At 43.7% G+C, this 20,768-nt stretch overlaps 1 protein-coding gene across 1 annotated transcript; it reads right to left on the reverse strand.

Moving 5' to 3' along the window:
* Positions 1 to 322: 322 nt before the first annotated feature.
* On the reverse strand, positions 323 to 1,066 carry LOC141141253 (paraneoplastic antigen Ma2-like). The gene has a single exon (XM_073628933.1). It carries the CDS (start codon positions 1,064 to 1,066, stop codon positions 323 to 325), a length of 744 nt encoding a protein of 247 aa, XP_073485034.1.
* Positions 1,067 to 20,768: the final 19,702 nt, after the last annotated feature.

The raw sequence follows: 20,768 nt of genomic DNA on the forward strand, positions 1-20,768 counted from the left end.
CAGGGCCATCATCTCCATCAACTTTGCCACCTGTGTCTGAAGAAGTTCGATCTGAGGGTCGCCATTAGTTGCACTAGCCGTCCTAATTCCAACGACTGATTTTGGCCTTTGGATTTTCTCTTTCTTCTTCTCCAGGATGGCTTCTTCTTCCCGCACAATTCGGATCAGGTCCGTGTATTTCAGAATGCCACCATCTTGATGGGTTCTTAACGGGAGCATTATGGGGTCCAATGGCTGGGCACCCCTCAAGACTTGTTTGGCTCAGACTTCATCCACCTTCCAAGGGTCTAGTTCTTTTTTCAACAGAATCTGGTGTATGATCCTATCCAAACGCCTTATATACTCTGATACTCTGATAGCTTCTCTCCCTTCTCTGTTTAAACACATCCTGTACGATGTCTAAGTAGTCCTGAGCCACGCAATCTCTCTTGTTGAGCTTTAAATTCTGTATTGCTTCTGAAGCAGGTCCTCTTAAGCTCTCTGCAATCCTCTGTTTCTTGTGCATTTCTGGCACATCCCATTCATCTAAGGCTTGGGTGGTTTGCTCCAACCACTCCTCAAAGCTGTTTTCCTCTGGGGGTACAGGCTGCCTTCCAGAGAAAATGCTGAGTTTCTGGTATGCATTTCCAGGATATGTGAGGTTGCCCTTCTGACATTTCGCCACAAAGTTCCCTAAGGCTGTAAAAAGCTCTGGTTCAATTGTGGTCAGACGTGACCGGGAGGGAACTTTTACCTTGACTGATTTCACTTGTGTGGATTTGGTAGGGTTCTCACCTGGCCTCTTTGGGTGCATCACACAGAATTTGGTTCTATCAGACAGTTTCACACTGTTACCTTGGAAATTTTCGGGGACACCCTTCCTCCACTCTAGTAGGGCATAAGTGCGAGAGGTCCCATAGTCTGGCCTCATGGCTATCACCCAGGCCTTCCTCTCTGGGGATAATGCCTGCACAACCTCTTTTACATGTTCTTCTTTCCAGTCATCCCCTGGGAGTTCAATTGCTACGCTCGCTTCCGAGTGAATACCTTCGGCTTCGCACCACTGAACCACAGTGGCAGGGTCCATGCCGGTACTAAGAGGGTATCTGGGGGGTTGCTTGCAGAGTCACAGTATCCCGGACGAGCCCCCACATGTAGCACTAACCCCCGAAGGAGCTGCTGATATATTTGGGCCTGTACTCTACTTTGTTTCCCTCCTGAATATCTCAGTCCCCCTGACACAGCTGTGGTGTAATAGTGTGCAATCAAACCGAAATCATAAAGGCAAATTCACAATACTCAATATTATATATCTGCCTGTAGTTACCTTACCCTCCTCTTGGCTGGTGATGAAGAGTAAAACAACACTCACACAGTTATACTTGAATAATAACCTTATTTACTGTAGTTGTATTAGAAGGGTTAAACTACAATGGTTGTACTGTCAGACAACTAAACTTTATATTACAAAGATACAATACAGGTATCAAATGTCTGAAATAATATATGAGAGATTTAACTAAGTAAATAGGTTAACCATCAGAGTGAATGTATCTCACTATGGGCACTGTCCTATTTCCTGCGCGCTTAAGGCTATACTAAATCAAATGTTGACTTGATTAAGTATAATACAACACTAGGGAGCTCCCTCCTTTAGCCCAATATATATATATTTACCCCAATATAGTAAAGGGACACAAGGCCTTGTGTTTTACTAAGCAGTCCTTCTTTATCTTCTTTTCTTCTGCTAGCAAACAAAATAGATTTGTAATCCAAAGGGTTAGTGACTCCTGATCAAAGTAGACTGAAAATGTGACAGTGAGGTTCTGGTGCAGCAGCACTATAACTGACTTTGATACCAAGGAGTCAGTACTAAATCCTCTTGACTTTGCTTGTGGGGCTATGGGTCCCAGCAACTCTGTCTTGTGTAGATAGATGTATAAAAGTGCATCAAGAAACTTTCCGGCAACAGCCCTCTCACCCAACCAGGACAGTGTTGTCAGAAAACTCCGTTCTGATGTACAGGGTTCTGTCTACGGCTGGCCGGCACTGCTGCGCTGCGCCGCTCCTCTCCACGAGACGCTCCGGAACTCCCAGATGACTTCCGACAGGCTCCTCTGGCTCCTTCCCAGTCTTGCCGGCTGTCAGTCCAACTCTCTGGGATGTCACAATACTGCTGCTTGGATCGCTGTTCCATGGAGGTAGGCCGTACTGTGCTGGAGACCTCACACAGATCCTCCCAGGCTGGCCATGTGTGTCCAAAAGACCTAAGATGGCCGCTCCCAGCCTTTTTATAGGCTTCCCACAATTCAGTTCTGTTCCCTGAGGTTTGTGGGAGTTACTGAGCATTATGGGTAGGTCAAGTTAATGTCCAGATGTAAACAATCAAAATACTTTCATGTCAACTTGAATAGTAAAAGAAATAAAGATGCGTCCTTTTATATTTTAGCCGCTAGATGGCGCCGGAGGATAAGATATAACATTACCTTAAGTTATACATATATTATGACCGCTACACACAGATCTGAAGAAAGCCATTTCCCAAAATGAGACTCAGTGGCTGTATCGCCTCAATTCGATGCAGCCATTTGGACTCAATATAGAACTAAATCTAAATTGCTTTTTGACTAATGAATAGGGTGGGGGTAAATTATTTAAAGAGGAGGTTAACAATATTAAACATGATAGAATAAAAAATCATATAAACCCTTTGGGACCCTCTTACTGTTCCCCTATATGGGGGAATAATAACTAGTGTGTGTATATATATATATATATATATATATATATATATATATATATCATTTTTTTCTATTGGTATTATAATAGTTGTTTTTATATTTTTTAATTTTTTTAATTTTGATTTTATTATCATTTTTTTTATTTAGGACATATTTTCGATTGTACCAGTATTTTAATTTAAAATTATTTAAAATAAATTTTTATTCAAGTTTTGTCAGTTTACAAAGATATACATCATGTTTACATATAGCAGTAGATATTGTAAACCGAATTATAAAAAATAAAGACTAACAGATTCATATAACTTTGCAGTCGTAATACAATTCCTTGAAATAAGAGGAGTAGAGCAAGGCAGGAGAGACTATATAACTCCACTAGTCACCCCATATGGGAACTAGCTGTGACCTTGTGGAGGTACAGCCCCTAGATGCCTGTGTGTCAACAGCAATATCAACCAGTGTATATCTGTTAGTGTTCATGTAACAAGAGCGTGTAGCTCCTAACTAGTAAAAAATAACTAAAACGTAAATTAAACGGGATCAATTCAGAGGCCATATGGAAAAGGAAGGGTATGGGTCTTAAAGAGCAAATATTCATGAGGTAATTCACCCTAGTGATATTAAGTGAGATTGTAATCATTTACGATGAGTTTCGTACCATTTTATCCAACGTTGCCAGCATTGAAGAAATGTGTCATACTTTCAACTAATGAATGCTAGCATCTTCTCATAAGTGTAGTGCAAAGATAATGTAGTTACAGTCTCTTCTATCTCTGGGGGGTTTAAAGATCTCCATTTTCTTAGTATTACTAATTTGGCTGCCAGGAATAAGTGAATAGTAAATTGTCTATATAATGGTGGGATATCTTCTATACCTATGTTTAGGATAGCTAAGGAAGCGGAGTTATGTATGTTTAGATCCGTTGTTTGGTGTAGGATTTTGAAGATGTGGGACCAATATGAGGTCAGGTGTTCACATCCCCAAAGGATATGATAGATAGTGCCCGGTTGCCCACAGTTCCTCCAACAGGTGGAAGGTGTGGAGCAGTCAAATTTAGCTAATTGATATGGTGTTAAGTACCAGCGTTGTGTGATTTTATGTGAGAGTTCCCATAGGTTGGTGTTTTTGGTAGCCGAGTGTAGGTGTTGTAAAGCCTTCTGCCATTGTTGTGGGGAGAAGGAGTCGTTAAGGTCTCTTTCCCATGCTAGCATGGAGTTCGTCTTGGTGAATATTTTTTTATCATGAAAATAAGTATAAAATAATGATATACCTCCTTTACGAGGTAGTCTGGCAGTAAGGTATACATGGAGCTGCCAAAATAAGTTGTAATTGATGTCATGTAACAGATAATCATAGAGGTCGCCTCCTGGTATTGTATATTGTTCAATAGTGCACCAAAGTGGTGTATGGTGGTTGGGAAACCACCCTCTTAGTTGTGCTAGGATTGCAGCTAAATGATAGTCAGCAAATATCGGTAGGCCAACCCCTCCTGCTGTTTTTGTTTTGCGGAGATTGGTTAGGGCACTTCTGGCTTTTTTACCTTCCCAGAGATATCTAGAAAGTATGGATTGTAGAGTATGGAAGTGTTGTCGAGGGACTGGGATGGGAACTGTTCGATATATAGAGTACTTGCGGCAAAATTTGCATTTTAAAGGCGGCCAGCCGACCTGACCAAGACAATGTGTGTTTGCTTATGGACTGGAGACTCATATTTAATGAACGTATCAGCGGGAGGTAATTAGCATGAAATAGTTGAGTAGGTTGAGATGTTAGTTTAATTCCTAAGTAAGTTATTTCTTGGGATTCCCATACATACGGGTATCTATTTTTCAGAATTGTTCTATCATGTGCTGCTACACCAAGATCTAGTATATAAGATTTGGTTTTGTTTACTTTATAATATAAAACGGTACCATATTCATGTAGTGGTTGAGAAACATGTTGCAGGGAAGACATCGGATTAGTTAACATAAGGATCACATCATCTGCAAAGAGACTTATGACATGTTTGCGTTTATTGATGAAAAATCCTTGTATATTAGGATTTTGCCTTATGCTGGTTGCTAGGGGTTCCATTAAGATGTTGAAGATAAGGGGGGACAGTGGACAGCCCTGGCGGGTGCCATTTGTGATCTTCAAGGGTTTAGATAGCATACCTGAGGTGTATACCCTGGCTGAAGGAGAGGTATATAGGGATAATATTGCAGATAGTATGTGGCCTGTGAATCCGAATTTTTCCAGTGTGGGAGATATGTCCAATGTACTCTGTCGAACACCTTCTCTGCATCTAGAGCAAGAAGCAGAGAAGGCTTTCCGGTCTTCCTAGCTATATGAATCACATCTATTAATCTTCTGGTAGCATCAGATGTTTGTCTACCCTTGGTGAATCCAGATTGATCTGGATCGATTATAGTAGGGAGGATGTCTATTAGTCTCATTGCTATCATTTTAGCATAGAGCTTTAGATCGGTATTCAATAAGGGAATTGGTCTAAAGTTTTGAGGAGCATCCGGTGTCTTCCCTGATTTAGGCAATGTAATTATTAATGCTTCTAACATCTCAGGTGGAAAAGAGGATGAGGCAGCAGCAGCTTCAAATACCTTAAGGAGGTGGGGCCCTAAATAGTGTTTAAAAGTCTTGTAGTATTCCCCTGTCAGACAATCTTATTGGTGGGAAGAGTGTTGATAAATGTCATTATCTCAGATAGTGAGAAAGGGGAATTTAATGCTTGAATTTGAGAAGTGGAGAGTTTAGGTAAATTAATATCTTTTAAGAAATCATTTAAAGATGTTTGTGACGGCTGGTCAATATGACTGTCCTGATTAAGGTTGTAAAGGGATCTGTAGTATTCGCTAAATGCATTGGCAATACTTTGGGGATCGAATACTTTTTGTTTAGAGGTAGGGCTAATGATGTATGGTATTTTAGTTTTGAAGCGTTGGCCTTGTAGTTTGCAAGCTAATTCTTTTCCAGCTTTGTTACTGGTCGAATAGAATGACATTTTAAGTCGTCGTTCCCTGTGCTCAAAAGAGTGAAGCAGTTCTAATCGGAGATCGTGTCGCAGAGCTGTCAGTTTTTTACTAACTTGGTGTGTAGGGTTTTTTTAATCTAGATCTTCTAGGAATTTGATATCTGCGAGAAGAGTATCAAGCCGCTGCTGTCTCTGTTTTTTAAGTTTTGTGGCTAATTGAATAAAAATACCTCTAATGTATGCCTTATGGGCATTCCAAAGTACAAACGGATCATTTGTTGAGGAGGAATTGATCTGGAAGTAATCAGACTAGTGGTTTTCTAACAGTGTCTTGGTGGTTGATGTTTGTATTACTTGAGGGCTGGCACGACATATGAATGCTCCGTTATTAGGATATTTATCCCCTAGTGTCAGGAGGATAGAGGCGTGATCCGACCAGGTAATGTTGTTGATTTTAATTTGAATCACTTTTTGAAGCAACCACTTGTCCATTAGGACCAGATCGATCCTCGAGTAAATGCAGTGTCTATGATAATAAAATGTGAAGTCTCGTTCGATCTTAGAAAAAAATTTAAAGTAGGAGATCTTTTGGAATGAGTCGAGGTGGAGTCCATGCGTGGGTCAGGAGTAACATTAAAGTCTCCACAAATTATAAGAGAACCTTGTTGGATTCTTTTCAGCTTTTTCATTAATCTGTTCAGGAAGCTAATTTGTTTGGTGTTGGGAACATATACATTCACAAGAGTGTAGCGGGTGGAGTTAATGTCACATACAATAATGAGGTACCGGCCCGCGAGGTCGGATATTTTGGAGTGAAGTTGAAACCATATAGAGTCTTTGATAGCCACCATAACACCTCTCTTTTTCACATTCATACTGGAGAAGAAGTAATGTTGGAAATTTCTATGAGAGCAATTTGGTGAGGCAGCATGGTGGAAGTGTGTCTCTTGGACGCATAGAATATCGCAATGGGAAGAGTCAGCTTCTTTCCAAAGAGATGCTCTCTTGGCTGGGTGGTTTAAGCCATGGGCGTTGATGGCGAGTATTTTAACTGGCATAGGGTATATTGGAAGGTGTGCTGTATGTCGAGGGGTGATAGTACTCACACTTGTGGTATAAGGTGGCTGGCCGCTTGGAGATGGATGACTTCTGTTCCAGGGTGGCTTTCCTTCTGGAGTATCCCTCGAGACGGGCAGCTGAATTGCTAGAGTTGCTGGTTCCTTTTCGTAATAGCGTAGATGGTTGTTGATCCATAAAAACAATGAGATACAAATAACAAAACAAATTAAAGGGAGAAAAAAGAAAAGTTACAGGGTGATAGGAGAATCCGCAGGAGGATTCTTGATCCATAAACACTGTTCAATAAAGTTGAGGGGTATTGGAAATATTTCCAAGTGTGCCTTCACCGGGGGGTATAGACATAAGGAATGAGCAAGTCGGTTAGGAGCGATCTTTCGATTGAGCAGATTTTTTATCAGATCTCTTTCGTGTCACCACCTGCCAGTCTTCCTGCAGGTATGGAGGAGAGTCAACTTGAATAGGAGACGAAGATGTTTCTGACAGTATTCCCCATTGCCTGAGGATATGCAAACCCTCTTCCATAGTAGAGACAGTAGTAGACGTGCTATTATGTGTGATGGAGAGCGTAGCAGGATATTTCCACCTGTGTAGTAGGTGGTGATTGCGTAGCGCTTTAGTAATGGTGGCTAAATTGCGGCGTTTCTGGAGGGTATACCTAGATAGATCAGGGAGTAGTTGTAGAGATGCGTATTGAGGTGGGTGTTGATCGGGGTTACGGAATGAGGCCAAAATGGTTTCCTTAGCTTTGTAAAAATGGAGCCGTAGCAGGACATCCCTGGGTACATCATCAGGTAAAAACGATGGTTTCGGTATTCTGTGCACTCTATCTATCGTAAGCTCTAGCGCAGACAGTGTGGGGAGTAAAGTAGTGAATAATTCTTGAACATATTGTGGTAGTTGTGACGCAGAGATGGATTCAGGAATGCCTCTTATTTTGAGGTTATTCCTCCTGGATCTATCTTCGAGGTCAGATAATTTATCTTTGATCCAGGAAATTTCATCTGAGTGGGTGGTATCAGCATCCACCATTTTATTAAAAGAGGATGCATGTGAGTCCAGAGTGTTTTCAATTTGATTTACCCTTACTCCCAGTGAATGTACCTCTGCCTGACATTTTTGTACTGTGTGCATCATATCCTGATGTAGAGATGATCTCAGGAACATTAGCATCTCTTTAAGTACAGTGTCTGAGACAGGCTGCCCTGATGTAGGGAATACTGCTATAGGGTCCGGTGCTACTGAGGCCTGAGACTGTGAGGTAGTGTGAGCGCTCACCTCCATGTCTTGCTGCGGCCGTTTTTTCTGTGGAGAGGATGTGCTCTGCCTGGACTTGACAGGGCTCCTGGTAGTGGGAGTAGATGCCGCTGAGGACGATCCACTGTGCAGATACTCCGGATCGGTGCCACTTAGTCCGGGCGGATAGCTCGTGGATGCGGCCTGTTTCGTCCTGGGCTCCGGCTGGGCGCCATTTTGAAGAGGCCGCGCTGAGGTGGAGAAGTACCCCGGCAGCTTACGGAGCTGCGGCGGAGGTTCTTTCCTTCTCTGGTGCTGTAGTAAGCTCTGATGAGTCGGATGGCAGTGGATGGCGCCTCTAAGTCTCCGATTGAAGCGGATTCCCCCGGTAGTGTGGCGGAGCTCTTAAGCTAAGCAGCCATCTTCGGGCTCGGACGCCACGCCCCCCCGATTGTACTAGTCTTTAATGGATTTTAATTATATACAATTTATAAAGGAGAGATTTCTTGTATAGTTAGGGCTTTGCAGTTACAGCTCCAGTGTCATTGGCATGTGATGTATGTCTTTTAAGTTTGACTATGACCGGCATTGAGGCTGGTAAACTGTCTAGTAACTAATCAATCTAAATTTTCAGTGGCTAAGCTTTCTGATTATCTAAACTGCCTAGCAACTACACAAACTTTATTCCTATTGGTCAAGCTCCCTGACTATTTAAATATGCATACATAGTAACCAGACACACCTCCTGAAGATGTGATACGGAAACGTATGTCGAAGCGTGCCTGGTTACGCTATCTGGTCCACAATTCCGGTCCCTCTGGTTGTCGGCGGCTGACGGTGGAGTGCACGCCAGTTACTACACGCAGAGCAGGGCTTTCTATCACAGATGAGTGCAACAGCCTCAGTGCCGGGCGAGGGCACTTTTTAATGTAAGGAGCCACTTGGCTTTTGATTTTATCAACTATTCAATAAATGGGATTACACTATTCTAGTTTTTTTTGTATCCTTCCTACATATACTTCTAGTTACTCACAATGGGGGAGAGGAAAGGTTTCCCACACGGCTCAACCATCCAGTTGTAGCAAGTTTATTCTTGCTAAAGGCTACACTTGACCTTCTTTTAATTAATAAGGTCAACAACTTCTGGTAAGCAGACATCCACTTACAGAGCACTTTGGGTGTACAACGTAGTCGGTGAAGGTGGTTCATCTCTACAGTGGAAGAAGCACTTTTTTATATATTTTTTTACATTTTTTTTATATTTTTATATTTTTTTGTTTTGCACATTGGACTTTCAGTTGTTTTTTTTTCAACAGTTCCTAATTTCAAATATTTTTCAACTTCAGCACATGTAGTGAATATATGGTTGTAAGTTTAATCAATTGATATATGCACTATTTGTATACTGCTATTCTATATAGATGCACAAAAGTTTTTTAAGAGGTATAGTGGCACTGTTACACTTGAGATTTTTTATGGCTATGTCCATCTACTATATATTGACATAAGTAATAATTAGTGGTCTAGCGCCCCCCCCCCCCACCTCACTTGTTTCCAATTTGCACTAGAATTTCTATATCTAGTTCAGGGGTTAGCAGCTTTATTATATTATATTATAACAGACAGGGGCAAGGTGCAGACCTCATGGCTCTGTCCTGACTGGCTCTGTCATGTCTGTTTCACAGACGCAGTTATTAATTCTGATCATGTCTTCTCTGCTCTTTTACAGGTAAATGTCTTCTATCCATCTGTACATCTCTACTGAACTGACTTTGCTGTAACATTTTTGGTAAATGTCTTCTATCCATCTGTACATCTCTACTGAGCTGACTTTGCTGTAACATTTTTGGTAAATGTCTTCTATCCATCTGTACATCTCTACTGAACTGACTTTGCTGTAACATTTTTGGTAAATGTCTTCTATCCATCTGTACATCTCTACTGAACTGACATTGCTTTAACATTTTTGGTAAATGTCTTCTGCTGTCATATCTTTAAACTTCTATATCTAATGCTAGCTCTAAACCAACCCCACTGCAATAGCAAAATTACTGGTGATTGATTCTTAACCCCATTTGGCTTGAGTGATCAAGAGAGGTAATTAGCTTTACGACCCTAGCCTGTGTCTGTAGCTGGTCTGGTATTGGCCATCCCCTCTCTCATATTCAGGTGTCTCAAATCAGACCCAATAATGACCAACTGGGAAAATCATGCCTGCTTAGTCTCCCTATAAATTTAAAGCATCCTATGGGGTGGCGCAGACAGGGGCAAGGCGCAGACATCATGGCTCTGTCCTGAGTGGCTCTGCCACAAGTGATGCGCAGTTTCACCGATGCAGTTTAACGAAAGCAGCATAACTAAAGCTGGATGAAGATACAACAAGAGCTCCACACTGCAAGACGACACGCAAACCAGCTTTTGACATTTATTTTATATTTTATATAAAGTCAGTTTCCCACTCTCTATCCACTAACATGCTTTTTATTCTCTTCCTTCTCACATTGGTGTCTTCTATCCTCAAATTATCTTTACTCTACCCCCCCTCTCTTCCCTGCAGCATGCACATATCACCCTCACTCCTACCCTCTGATGGCACCCATCATCTCCTGCATTTGCTGCATCCACATGCTGACATAAACACCAGGGCCACTAGACACGTGCGCTCATGCACATCCCACTCTCATCTTACCTTTCTTGCCCTCCTCCTTCTCCTAGTCTCAGGTGACATTTCTCCTTATCCTGGTCCACCATTTTCCAACTGCAAGCCACATATCCAATACCCCTCCCCCTCTGGCAACCACCGCAATCCACACAGTTTAATTTCTATCCCCCTGCTTCCTCAAAGCAGCCCACCAATCTTATGTGCCCTTTGGAACACCCGCTCCATCTGTAACAAGCTAACATCTGTACATGACCTCTTCATCTCTCATGGCTTTAACATACTCGCCATAACAGAAACCTGGCTTCAAAATTTTGACTCCTGCTGCCCTCTCCCATGGTGGTCTCCGTTAGACTCACTCCCCTAGACCCAACAGACAGAAAGGAGGTGGAGTTGGCTTCCTTCTATCCCCACAAAGCACCTTCCAAGTCCTTCCTGTCCCTCCCTCTCTATCCCTCTCTTCTTTCAAGATGCACTGTATTTGTCTGTTTTCTCCCATTTTGCTGAGGATTGCAGCAATTTATCGGTCTCCTGGGCAGGTATCGAGCTTTCTTGATGACTTTGTTGCCTGGCTACCCTACTTTCTCTCCTCTGAAATACCCACTATCATTCTTGATGACTTAAACAATCCTGTCAATGTTAACAGCCCAACTACAGCTAAACTTCTCGAATTAACCTCATCTTTTGACCTAACCCAATGGACACATACTTCCACTCACTCCAATGGTATTACCCTTGACCTTGTATTCTCCCATCTCTGCAACCCTGGCAACCGCACCAACACCTCCTTTCCTCTCTCTGATCACAACCTCATTACTTTCATCGTATCCTTGCCTCCAACCACCCATCCCTCCAAGCAGCAAACAATTACTTGTAGAAACCTTCACCACTTTAACCCTTCTCTTCTCTATTCTGCTACTGACCACCTTAATGACATAATCTCTCCCCTGTCCTGACCTGGCCACCTCTGTCTACAACAGTTCACTCTCATCATCAGTAGATGCACTTGCTCCTTTAACCACATGCAGAATCAGGCCCGACCGTTACAACCCTGGCAAACTGACAACACTAGAAATCTCAAGAGACATTGTCGTGCTCTTGAACGACTGTGGCATAAAACCAAACACCTGCAAGACTTCACCCTATATAAATCTGCCCTTCTAAAATACAATTCATGCCTCCATGCTGCCAAACAAGCCTACTTTGTCTCTCTTTTTAATTCCTTGTCATCCAGTCCCCGTCGGCTCTTCTCAACCTTTAACTCTCTTCTTCTTCCCCCACCCCCTCTACCCACTAGCTCACTCACTGCCCAAGAGATTGCCAATCACTTCAAAGACAAGATTGATTCAATTCGTGAGGATACATCTTCCCCACCCAACATACCTTGCCTAACAGCACATTCAACACTCTCCTCTTTTGAATTGGCTACTACTGAAGAGGTTACAAAACTTTTCTCAGATGCCCACTTAACCAATTGTCCCCTGGATCCTGTTCCCTCACAACTACTACAGTCACCCTCTTCTTCTATCCTATGCTCTCTCACTCACATCTTCAATCTCTCCCTCTCTAGTGGCACCTTCCCCTCCCCTCTAAAACATGCGCAGATCACTCACATACTTAAAAAGCCCTCACTAGACCATACCAACCTGAACAACTTAAGACCCATCTCATTGCTCCCATTTACCTCTAAACTTCTAGAACGCATAGTCTACAACCGTCTTAGCTCCTACCTCAGTGAAAATAACCTTCTTGACCCTTTAGAGTCTGGCTTTTGCTTACAGCACTCCACAGAAACTGCCTTACTAAAACTCACTAACGATTTACTAACTGCTAAAACCAACAGCCAGTACTCCATACTCCTACTACTTGACCTCTCTGCAGCCTTTGATACTGTTGACCACCCGCTCCTTCTCAACAAACTACATTCCCTTGGCCTCCGAGATTCTGCTCTATCCTGGTTCTCTGCCTATTTATCACAGTGCTCCTTCAGTGTCACCTACAACTCTGTCTCCTCCCCTCCATTGCCCCTTTCTGTGGGGGTCCCCCAAGGCTCTGTTCTTGGACCCCTTCTCTTCTTTATCTACACCTTGACCCTTGGTCACTTGGTAACCGCCCACGGCTTTCAATACCACTTATATGCTGATGGCACCCAAATCTATCTGTCTACTCCTCACCTCACTCCTTCAGTCTCCTTTCACATTACTAACTTACTAACTGACATATCAGCATGGATGTCGCACCACTTCCTTAAACTAAATCTCTCTAAAACTGAGCTATTAATATTCCCCCCCGCCCGTGCCCCCCTCCACAACTTTTCCATCAAAATTAACAATGCAACCATCAGTCCCTCCCCTCACGCCAGGGTACTAGGTGTAATCCTAGACTCTGACTTATCATTTCAGCCTCAAATCCAATCGTTGTCAAAAGTTTGTAGAATTCACCTCCGTAACATCTCTAAAATTCGCCCCTTTTTAACAAATGAAACCACCTAGCTCCTCATTCACTGTCTTGTTATCTCTCACCTTGACAATTGCAACTCCCTTCTCATTGGCCTGCCTCTCCATAGGCTATTCCCTCTTCAGTCTATCATGAATGCTGCTGCTGCTGCCGCCAGACTTATCCACCTTACCAACCGCTCAGTGTCTGCCAACCCTCTCCTCCAATCCCTACACTGGCTCCCAATCACCCAGCGAATTAAATTAAAAATACTAACCACAACATACAAAGCCATTCACAACTCTGCCCTGAGCTACATCACCAATCTTGTCTCCAAATATCACCCAAATAGTCCTCTCCGCTCTTCTCAAGACCTCCTACTCTCAAGCTCTCTCGTCTCCTCCTCTCATGCTCGTCTCCAGGATTTCTCCAGAGCCTCTCCCATCCTCTGGAACTCGCTACCTCCACCTGTCCGGCTATCGCCTACTCTTGCTACCTTCAGGCGGTCCCTGAAAACTCATATCTTCAGGAAATCCTATAACGTCTCTAACTAATCTTTTACCACTTCCATCAGCTCATTCCCCACAGTTACAACCTTTTGTACCACCTGCCCCACCCTATTAGATTGTAAGCTCTTCTGAGCAGGGCCCTCTTAATCCTCCTGTATCTTATTGTATTATAAGTGTATTGTCTCCCTTTTATATTGTAAAGCGCTGTGTAAACTGTTGGCGCTATATAAATCCTGTATTATAATAATAATATTAATTTACATATTAATTTATCGGCGCGAGGTAGTCACTTATTCATATCAGTCACTCCTTCCCTAGCCCCACCATGTTCTCCTGAGGAGTCCCCCGAACTGTTTGGCCACAGTGTTGGGTACATGCTCCAGGAGGATGCCCAGTGTTTTGAAGGCTCCGATGATGGTACCCAGCTAGAGGAAGGCAGTAACGTGAGCCCAGAGAGAGGGGGTGCCCAAGAAGCACAGCAATCTGGCAGTTATGTTCCCCCAGCTGCAGCATGCTGCCAGTTTTGCTCCAGTGATGAGGAGGGAGGGGATGATGAGGTCACTAACTCCACATGGGTGCCTGATAGGAGAGAGGAGGAGGAGGAGGCACATCTCCAATGAGGCAGGATGCCCTCCAGGGGCCAGCTTATGGGCAGCATACCGACTGCATCACACCGCAGAGCTCCACATGTGCAGGCGCTGCTGTCTCTGCACTTTATTCCAAAAGTTCTTTGGTGTGGGCCTTTTTTGAGACGAGTGCATCAGATCCCACCGCTGCTATTTGCAACATATGTCTCAAGCGTATCTCACGTGGCCAAAACATCACCCGCTTGGGCACCACATGCTTGACCAGACATATGTCGACCTGCCATGCAGTTAGTTGGCAAGCGTACCTAAAAGACCCACACCAAAGAACAAAGAGGACCTCTCCTTGCTACTCATCAGCTGGGATCTCCAACCCCACTATACCTTCAGTCCTCTCTGAAACCTGCACTGATAGGAATGAAGGTATAGAATTAGGTGTGTCACAGCCAAGTACTTGTGGGCAATCTGCTATCGGTACACCGATGTCAGATTGTACCAGGCAAATTTCCCTGCCCCAGCTGCTGCACCGCCGAAAGAAGTTTGCTCCCAGCCATCCACATGCCCAGCGGTTGAATGCTAGCTTGGCTAAATTGCTAGCACTTCAACTTTTGCCTTTTCAGTTGGTAGACTCTGCCCCTTCCGTGAGTTTGTAGAATGTGCGGTTCCTCAGAGGCAGGTTCCCAAATGTCACTTTTTCTTATGGAAGGTGATTCCGGCTCTCTACTGGCATGTGGAAGGCAATGTCTTGGCTTCACTGGACAGTGCGGTCAGCGGTAAGGTGCATATTGCCGCTGACTCATGGTCCAGCAGGCATGGACAGGGACATTACCTATCTTTCACCGCGCACTGGGTGACTCTTCTGGCAGCTGGGAAGGATGCAGGACAGGGTGCGGTAGTGTTGGAGGTTGTTCTGCCACCACGCCTCCAAAATTCTACTAGTGGTGATTCTGCCACACCTCTCTCCTCCACCCACTCCTCTACTTCTTCCTCCATGACCTCTTCCTGTGCTAATTTGTCCTCGGAACCAGCAGTGCTCCATAGGCATTCAAGGGGCTATACAAGCACGCAAGCAAAAAGATGCCATGCGGTGCTTGAGCTGGTGTTCTTGGGGGACAGGAGCCACACTGGGGCAGAGATTCTGTCAGCTCTGCAGGGGCAGGTTCAGACAGGGTTGACGCCACACCAGCTTAAGCCAGGTATGTTGGTTTGCGACAATGGCACCAACCTCCTCTCCGCCCTCCGACAGGGACAACTGACCCATGTGCCCTGTTTGGCTCACGTCCTTAACTTGGTGGTGCAGCGGTTCTTGGGCAGGTACCTGGGCTTACAGGATGTCCTGAGGCAGGCCAGGAAAGTCTGTGTGCATTTCCACATGTCATATAATGCCAGTGCTTGGCTGGCTGACCTCCAAAAGGAATTTAACCTGTCCAAGAACCACCTAATCTGTGACATGCCCACCACGTGGAACTCAACGTTGGCCATACTGCAGCGGCTGTGCACGCAGCAGAGGGCCATCAATTAGTACCTATGCGACTATGGCACCAGGACAGGGTCAGGGGACCTTGGTTTTTTTCCCCACGCCAGTGGGCTATGATCAGGGATGCATACACTGTCCTGTAACTATTTGAGGAGGCCACGAGGATGGTGAGCAGTGACAGTGCATGCATCATTGACACTGCCCCTCTTGTCCACCTGTTGGAGCACACGCTGCTTGGAATAATGGACAGGGCACTTGAGGCAGAACAGAGGGAGGAAGAGGAGGACTTCCTTAACTCTCAAGGCCCCCTTAATCAAGACAGTGTTCCTGCGTGCCCGCCGATCACACAGGAAGAGGAGGAGGAGGAGGAGGATTGTGTCAGCATGGAGGTGGAGCCTGGCACTCAGCATTAGCAATAGTCTTCAAGGGATTATTTACAGTCCGAAGAAACCCATGGACTTGGGTACATGGCTGGGAGGAGGTGGCTGCAGATCATGTCGTCCTTAGTGACCCAGAGGACTCTGGACCAAATGCCTCAGCAAACCTACACTGCATGGCCTCCCTGATCCTGCAAAGCCTGCGGAATGATCCTCGTATTCATGGTATCAAGGGGAGGGATGATTACTGGCTGGCAACCCTCCTTGATCCACGTTACAAGGGTAAAGTTGCAGACCTTATCTTGCCGTCGCAGAGGGAGCAGAGGATGAAACATCCTTGGGTAGGCCTTGCAGAAAGTATTGTGCAACGCGTTTCCAGAGCCTGGGAGGTTACAATTTCCTGGTCCCCCTGGACAACGTGTTGCTGAGGCTTCAGTCAGTCACAGAAGGAGTGGTGGAGAAGGTGGCCGTCTGACCAATGCGTTCAGACAATTTTTTAGTCCGCAGCCCCAAGGTCTGATCACTTCCAGCAACCATCGCCAGCGTTTGATTCACATGGTGCAGGATTACCTAGGGGCAAGATCAGACTTGGACACCTTTCCCACCGAAAATCCTCTGGGTTACTGGGTCTTGAGGATGGATCACTGGCCAGAGCTTACACAGTATGCAATTGAGCTACTGGCCTATCCTGCATCCAGCGTTCTTTCGGAACGCACGTTCAGTGCTGCTGGAGGCTTTGTAACTGATCACAGGGTGCGCCTGTCCACCGAATCAGTCGATCGACTGACCTTCATAAAAATGAATCAGTCTTGGATCACCAGCTACCAAGCACCTGATGCTGATGTAAACGATTGATTTTTTTTAATGTGAGATCCCTTCAAGACTGCCTATGCTGATGCTGAGTGACTATCCTGTTATGCTGATTCACAATCCTCTTCCTCCTCAATTTTCATGCTGATAGCTTGTAAGAACATTTTTGGTTCTGGGCACCGTCACCAGTGGCCAAGGCCCAATTTTTCTGCCCCTGTTTAACAGGGGCGTGTAATTAAAATTTTTGATGCAATACTTTGCAGCAGGACTCATTCCTGCGCTCCAACTATAGTATCTGTGAGGGGTTGCAGTGTTGTGGCACCAGCACCAGTGCCCAAGGCCCAATTTTTCAGCCCCTGTTTGACAGGGGCATATAATTACAATTTTTGATGCAATACTTTGCAGCAGGGCTCATTCCTGCGCTCCAACTATAGCATCTGTGAGGGGTTGCAGTGTTGTGGCACCAGTGCCTAAGGCCCAATTTTTCTGCCCCTGTTCAACAGGGACATGTAATTACAATTCTTGATCTAATATTTCACAGCAGGGCCCATTCCTGCGCCCACCAAAAGTAACTGTGAGGGCTTACAGTGTTGTGGCAACACCATCACCACCACCAAAGGCCCAATTTTTCAGCCCCTGTTTAACAGGTTCATGTAATTACAATTCTTGATATAATATTTCACAGCAGGGCCCGTTTCAGCGCCCACCAAGAGTAACTGTGAGGACTTACAGCGTTGTGGCACCAGTACCACCACCACCAAAGGCCCAATCCCCATTGAGATATTTATAGATCATTTGATGTCTCCTTTCAAGCGTCTCATCTCCAGCGAGAATAAATTTAGTGTTTGCAGCAAATCCTCGTAACTGAAGTCCTCCAGCCCCTTATTAGTTTTGTTTCCCTTCTTTGGACTCTCTCCAGTTCCAGCATATACCTTCGGAGGACTGGTAAACAGAACTGGACGGAAAACTCCAGATGAGGCCTAACCACGGTTGTATAAAGTGGCAGAATTATAGTTTTGTCCCTGGAATATATCCCTTTTTTTTATGCATGCTAATATTCTGCCTGCTTTGGTAGCTGCAGCTTGGCACTGCATGCTGTTGCTCATCTGTCATCTTTTAGCACCCCTAGATCCTTCTCCATCCTTGAGTCCCCCATAGGTTCTACCCCTAGTCAATATTTTGTATTTATGTTTTTTGCCCCAAGTGCATTACTTTACATTTCTCCATATTAAACATCATTTGCCATTTGTCTCCCCACTCCTTTATTTTGTTGAGGTCATTCTGCACAATTTCTATGTCCTGATATGAGTTTATTACTCTGTAGTGCTACAGTGCAAGCAAGAACAGAGGCTACTATAAAACAAGTCAGAGTATGTATGCCAGTTGTATGCAAAAATACATTTAATTATTGTTAAAGCAATATACAATTAAATTATTTTTTTTAAATGTAAATTTATCTTTAAAGCCTCTATGCCTTTTCAATGTTATGTTTACATGAAAATTACAAAATGCTATCTAAAGTTATCTTAAGTAAACAATTGTATAAAAGAAAAAGCTGTAATTGGTGTTCTATTGTGGACAGTGCCACTCTATTAAAATGAAGGGACTAGATAAAAGTTTATAAAATGTATAAAAGTAAAAGAACATATGAAAAAATAACGTAGTGCAATTTTTTGGGAGGTTTGTTAGTTTGTTGAAATATTTTAGTAATAAAAATGTATTCCTCAGAATGTGCTAAACAATGAATAATTCATATGGATTCATATAAAAATTCAGAGTTGACAGGATTACATGGTCATCACAGCAATCACACTTTCATGATCCTATGTATATTTCTAGAATAGTTGCAAGCTGATTTAAAAATAAAAAACTGTGAAGAACCCAATGAAGAGTAGCCCAAGAATTTAAAACATTTGAAAAGACACAGATATATAGTAGATTTGAAGTTATTTAGGAGATCGTTCAGCGGTCATAGCAAAAGAACGTTTTCATGCATTGCTAAATTGTATTAACAATTACAAAACAATACGCATAAAGACAAACAGTTATAGCTATTTGGCACTGCCTTGAAGTAAGGATGCCGTTTAATAAGGATCTAGCTGATAAACAATGGCCCTTACAAGCAACCTACAAAGCTAGTAATGAGAATCAATATATCTGTAGTTATCTTAATCTGAAGAGGTGAAAACTGTAAAAGTAATTATACTCAGTATGAACGACAGGCTCAGCGAGGTGTGAGGATAGGAGCCAACCAATCAGACCCACTCTCAGTCTCCCTGCCCTATATCACTAAACTAAAGCAGTAAGAAAGAAAAAAAAAGGGGAGATTAGACAGGGGAAAGGAAGAAGAGCAAGAGAAGAGAAAAAGAAGAAAAGAAAAGAAAAGAAAAGAAAAGAAAAGAAAAGAAAAGAAAAGAAAAGAAAAGAAAAGAAAAGAAAAGAAAAAGGGGGTGGGAGGGGGGGCAAAGGGGACAGACTCTCTGAGAAGAAGGGAGAGGGATGGGAGAGGGAAAAGGGAAAACCACCAGCTACCCTCTCCATCTGATTCCGGTGTGTATATGCATTACATTAGGCATAAAACAGCCTCCCATGTCAACATCTGACAAGTTTTTATGACAAAAGACTAGTTCAGATGCCAACCTGCATCAAATCCTAACAATAATGAGAAGTTCAAAATTTCGTCCACGGTTCCCAAATATTCGAGAAAATGGATATTTTGTCCTGAGTATCAGTTCCTCCATCTCTGCTATGCAGTTAGTGCGAGATACCCATTCCTTTATTGAAGGGGGTGGCTACAGATTGCCAATGTACCAGTACACCTTACGCCAATAGGGCTGTATCCGTGGGCACGTCCATCAAATGTGAAGAAAAGTGCCCACCTCCCTGTCGCATCTCCAGCAACGATCTGAGATTGCTGGGGCAAATTTATGGAGCAGATCCGGTGTTTTGTACCATCGAGTTTTAAGATTATAACCGTTTTCCTGGGTATTGACATTAAAGGAGCCTTTATGAATGTACAGGTGAATGCAGTCCCAGCTATCCTCATCTATTTCTGTGTGCAGAGCGGATTCCCAGAAGTGCGCAGAGTATCATAGGGCTTCTCATGCAAAGAGGCATATAGTGCTGAGATCACATGGCACTCGGGCTCCGACCTAGAACAGAGTGACTCAAAGACCGTAAGGGTCATAGGGTAACCAGTTCTATTAGCTGGGTTGTCCAGAAAGTGCTTTAATTGGATATAAGACTAAAAGGGTAATTCACCCGTTTTGGACATTTCAGCTAGTTCCCTATGGCGCATAAATCGGGCATATCTCTGTCGAAGGCATGGAGGGTAGCCTCAATAAGAGGATGAGAGTGGAGGTGAGACTGAACATGTCCTCTAGGGAGCCAGGGGACTGAGCTCAACTCTGAGCCTGAGATCAAATGTTCAAGGTTCACCTAGCCTTTACAGCAAGAATTTCCAATCCACCACCCGTGCTATATTGGGCTACTGCCCAATAATATCATTGGAGATCTGGCAAACCGATACCCCACATGACTTAGGAAGCACCAGCTTAGCCAACCCAATTTGCGCTGACTTGGCATCCCATAGGAAGACATCTTTATCCTCCACATTGAGCCCTTCTCTATGCCTGGTCATATTTTCTATGTTTCTTATATTCACATTTTTGCACGTTTCTCTTTTTCCTTTCAGGGATTGCCTTTACTGACATCCCTTTTCACATGTCTGCAGTATTGCACACATTTTTCCTTGCCCTTATCCATCTTACTATGGCAACAGGTTAGCAAGGTTATACATGGATTTATGCATTTTATCATATACTCTGTTACTATTTTGCTAATTTAGCAATGTTTGATTATATACATATCACATTACATTTTAGATGACACCTGAATGGATTATTTAGGAT

The sequence above is a fragment of the Aquarana catesbeiana genome, linkage group LG04 (genome assembly GCF_042186555.1).
Source record: "Aquarana catesbeiana isolate 2022-GZ linkage group LG04, ASM4218655v1, whole genome shotgun sequence".
NCBI lineage: Eukaryota > Metazoa > Chordata > Amphibia > Anura > Ranidae > Aquarana > Aquarana catesbeiana.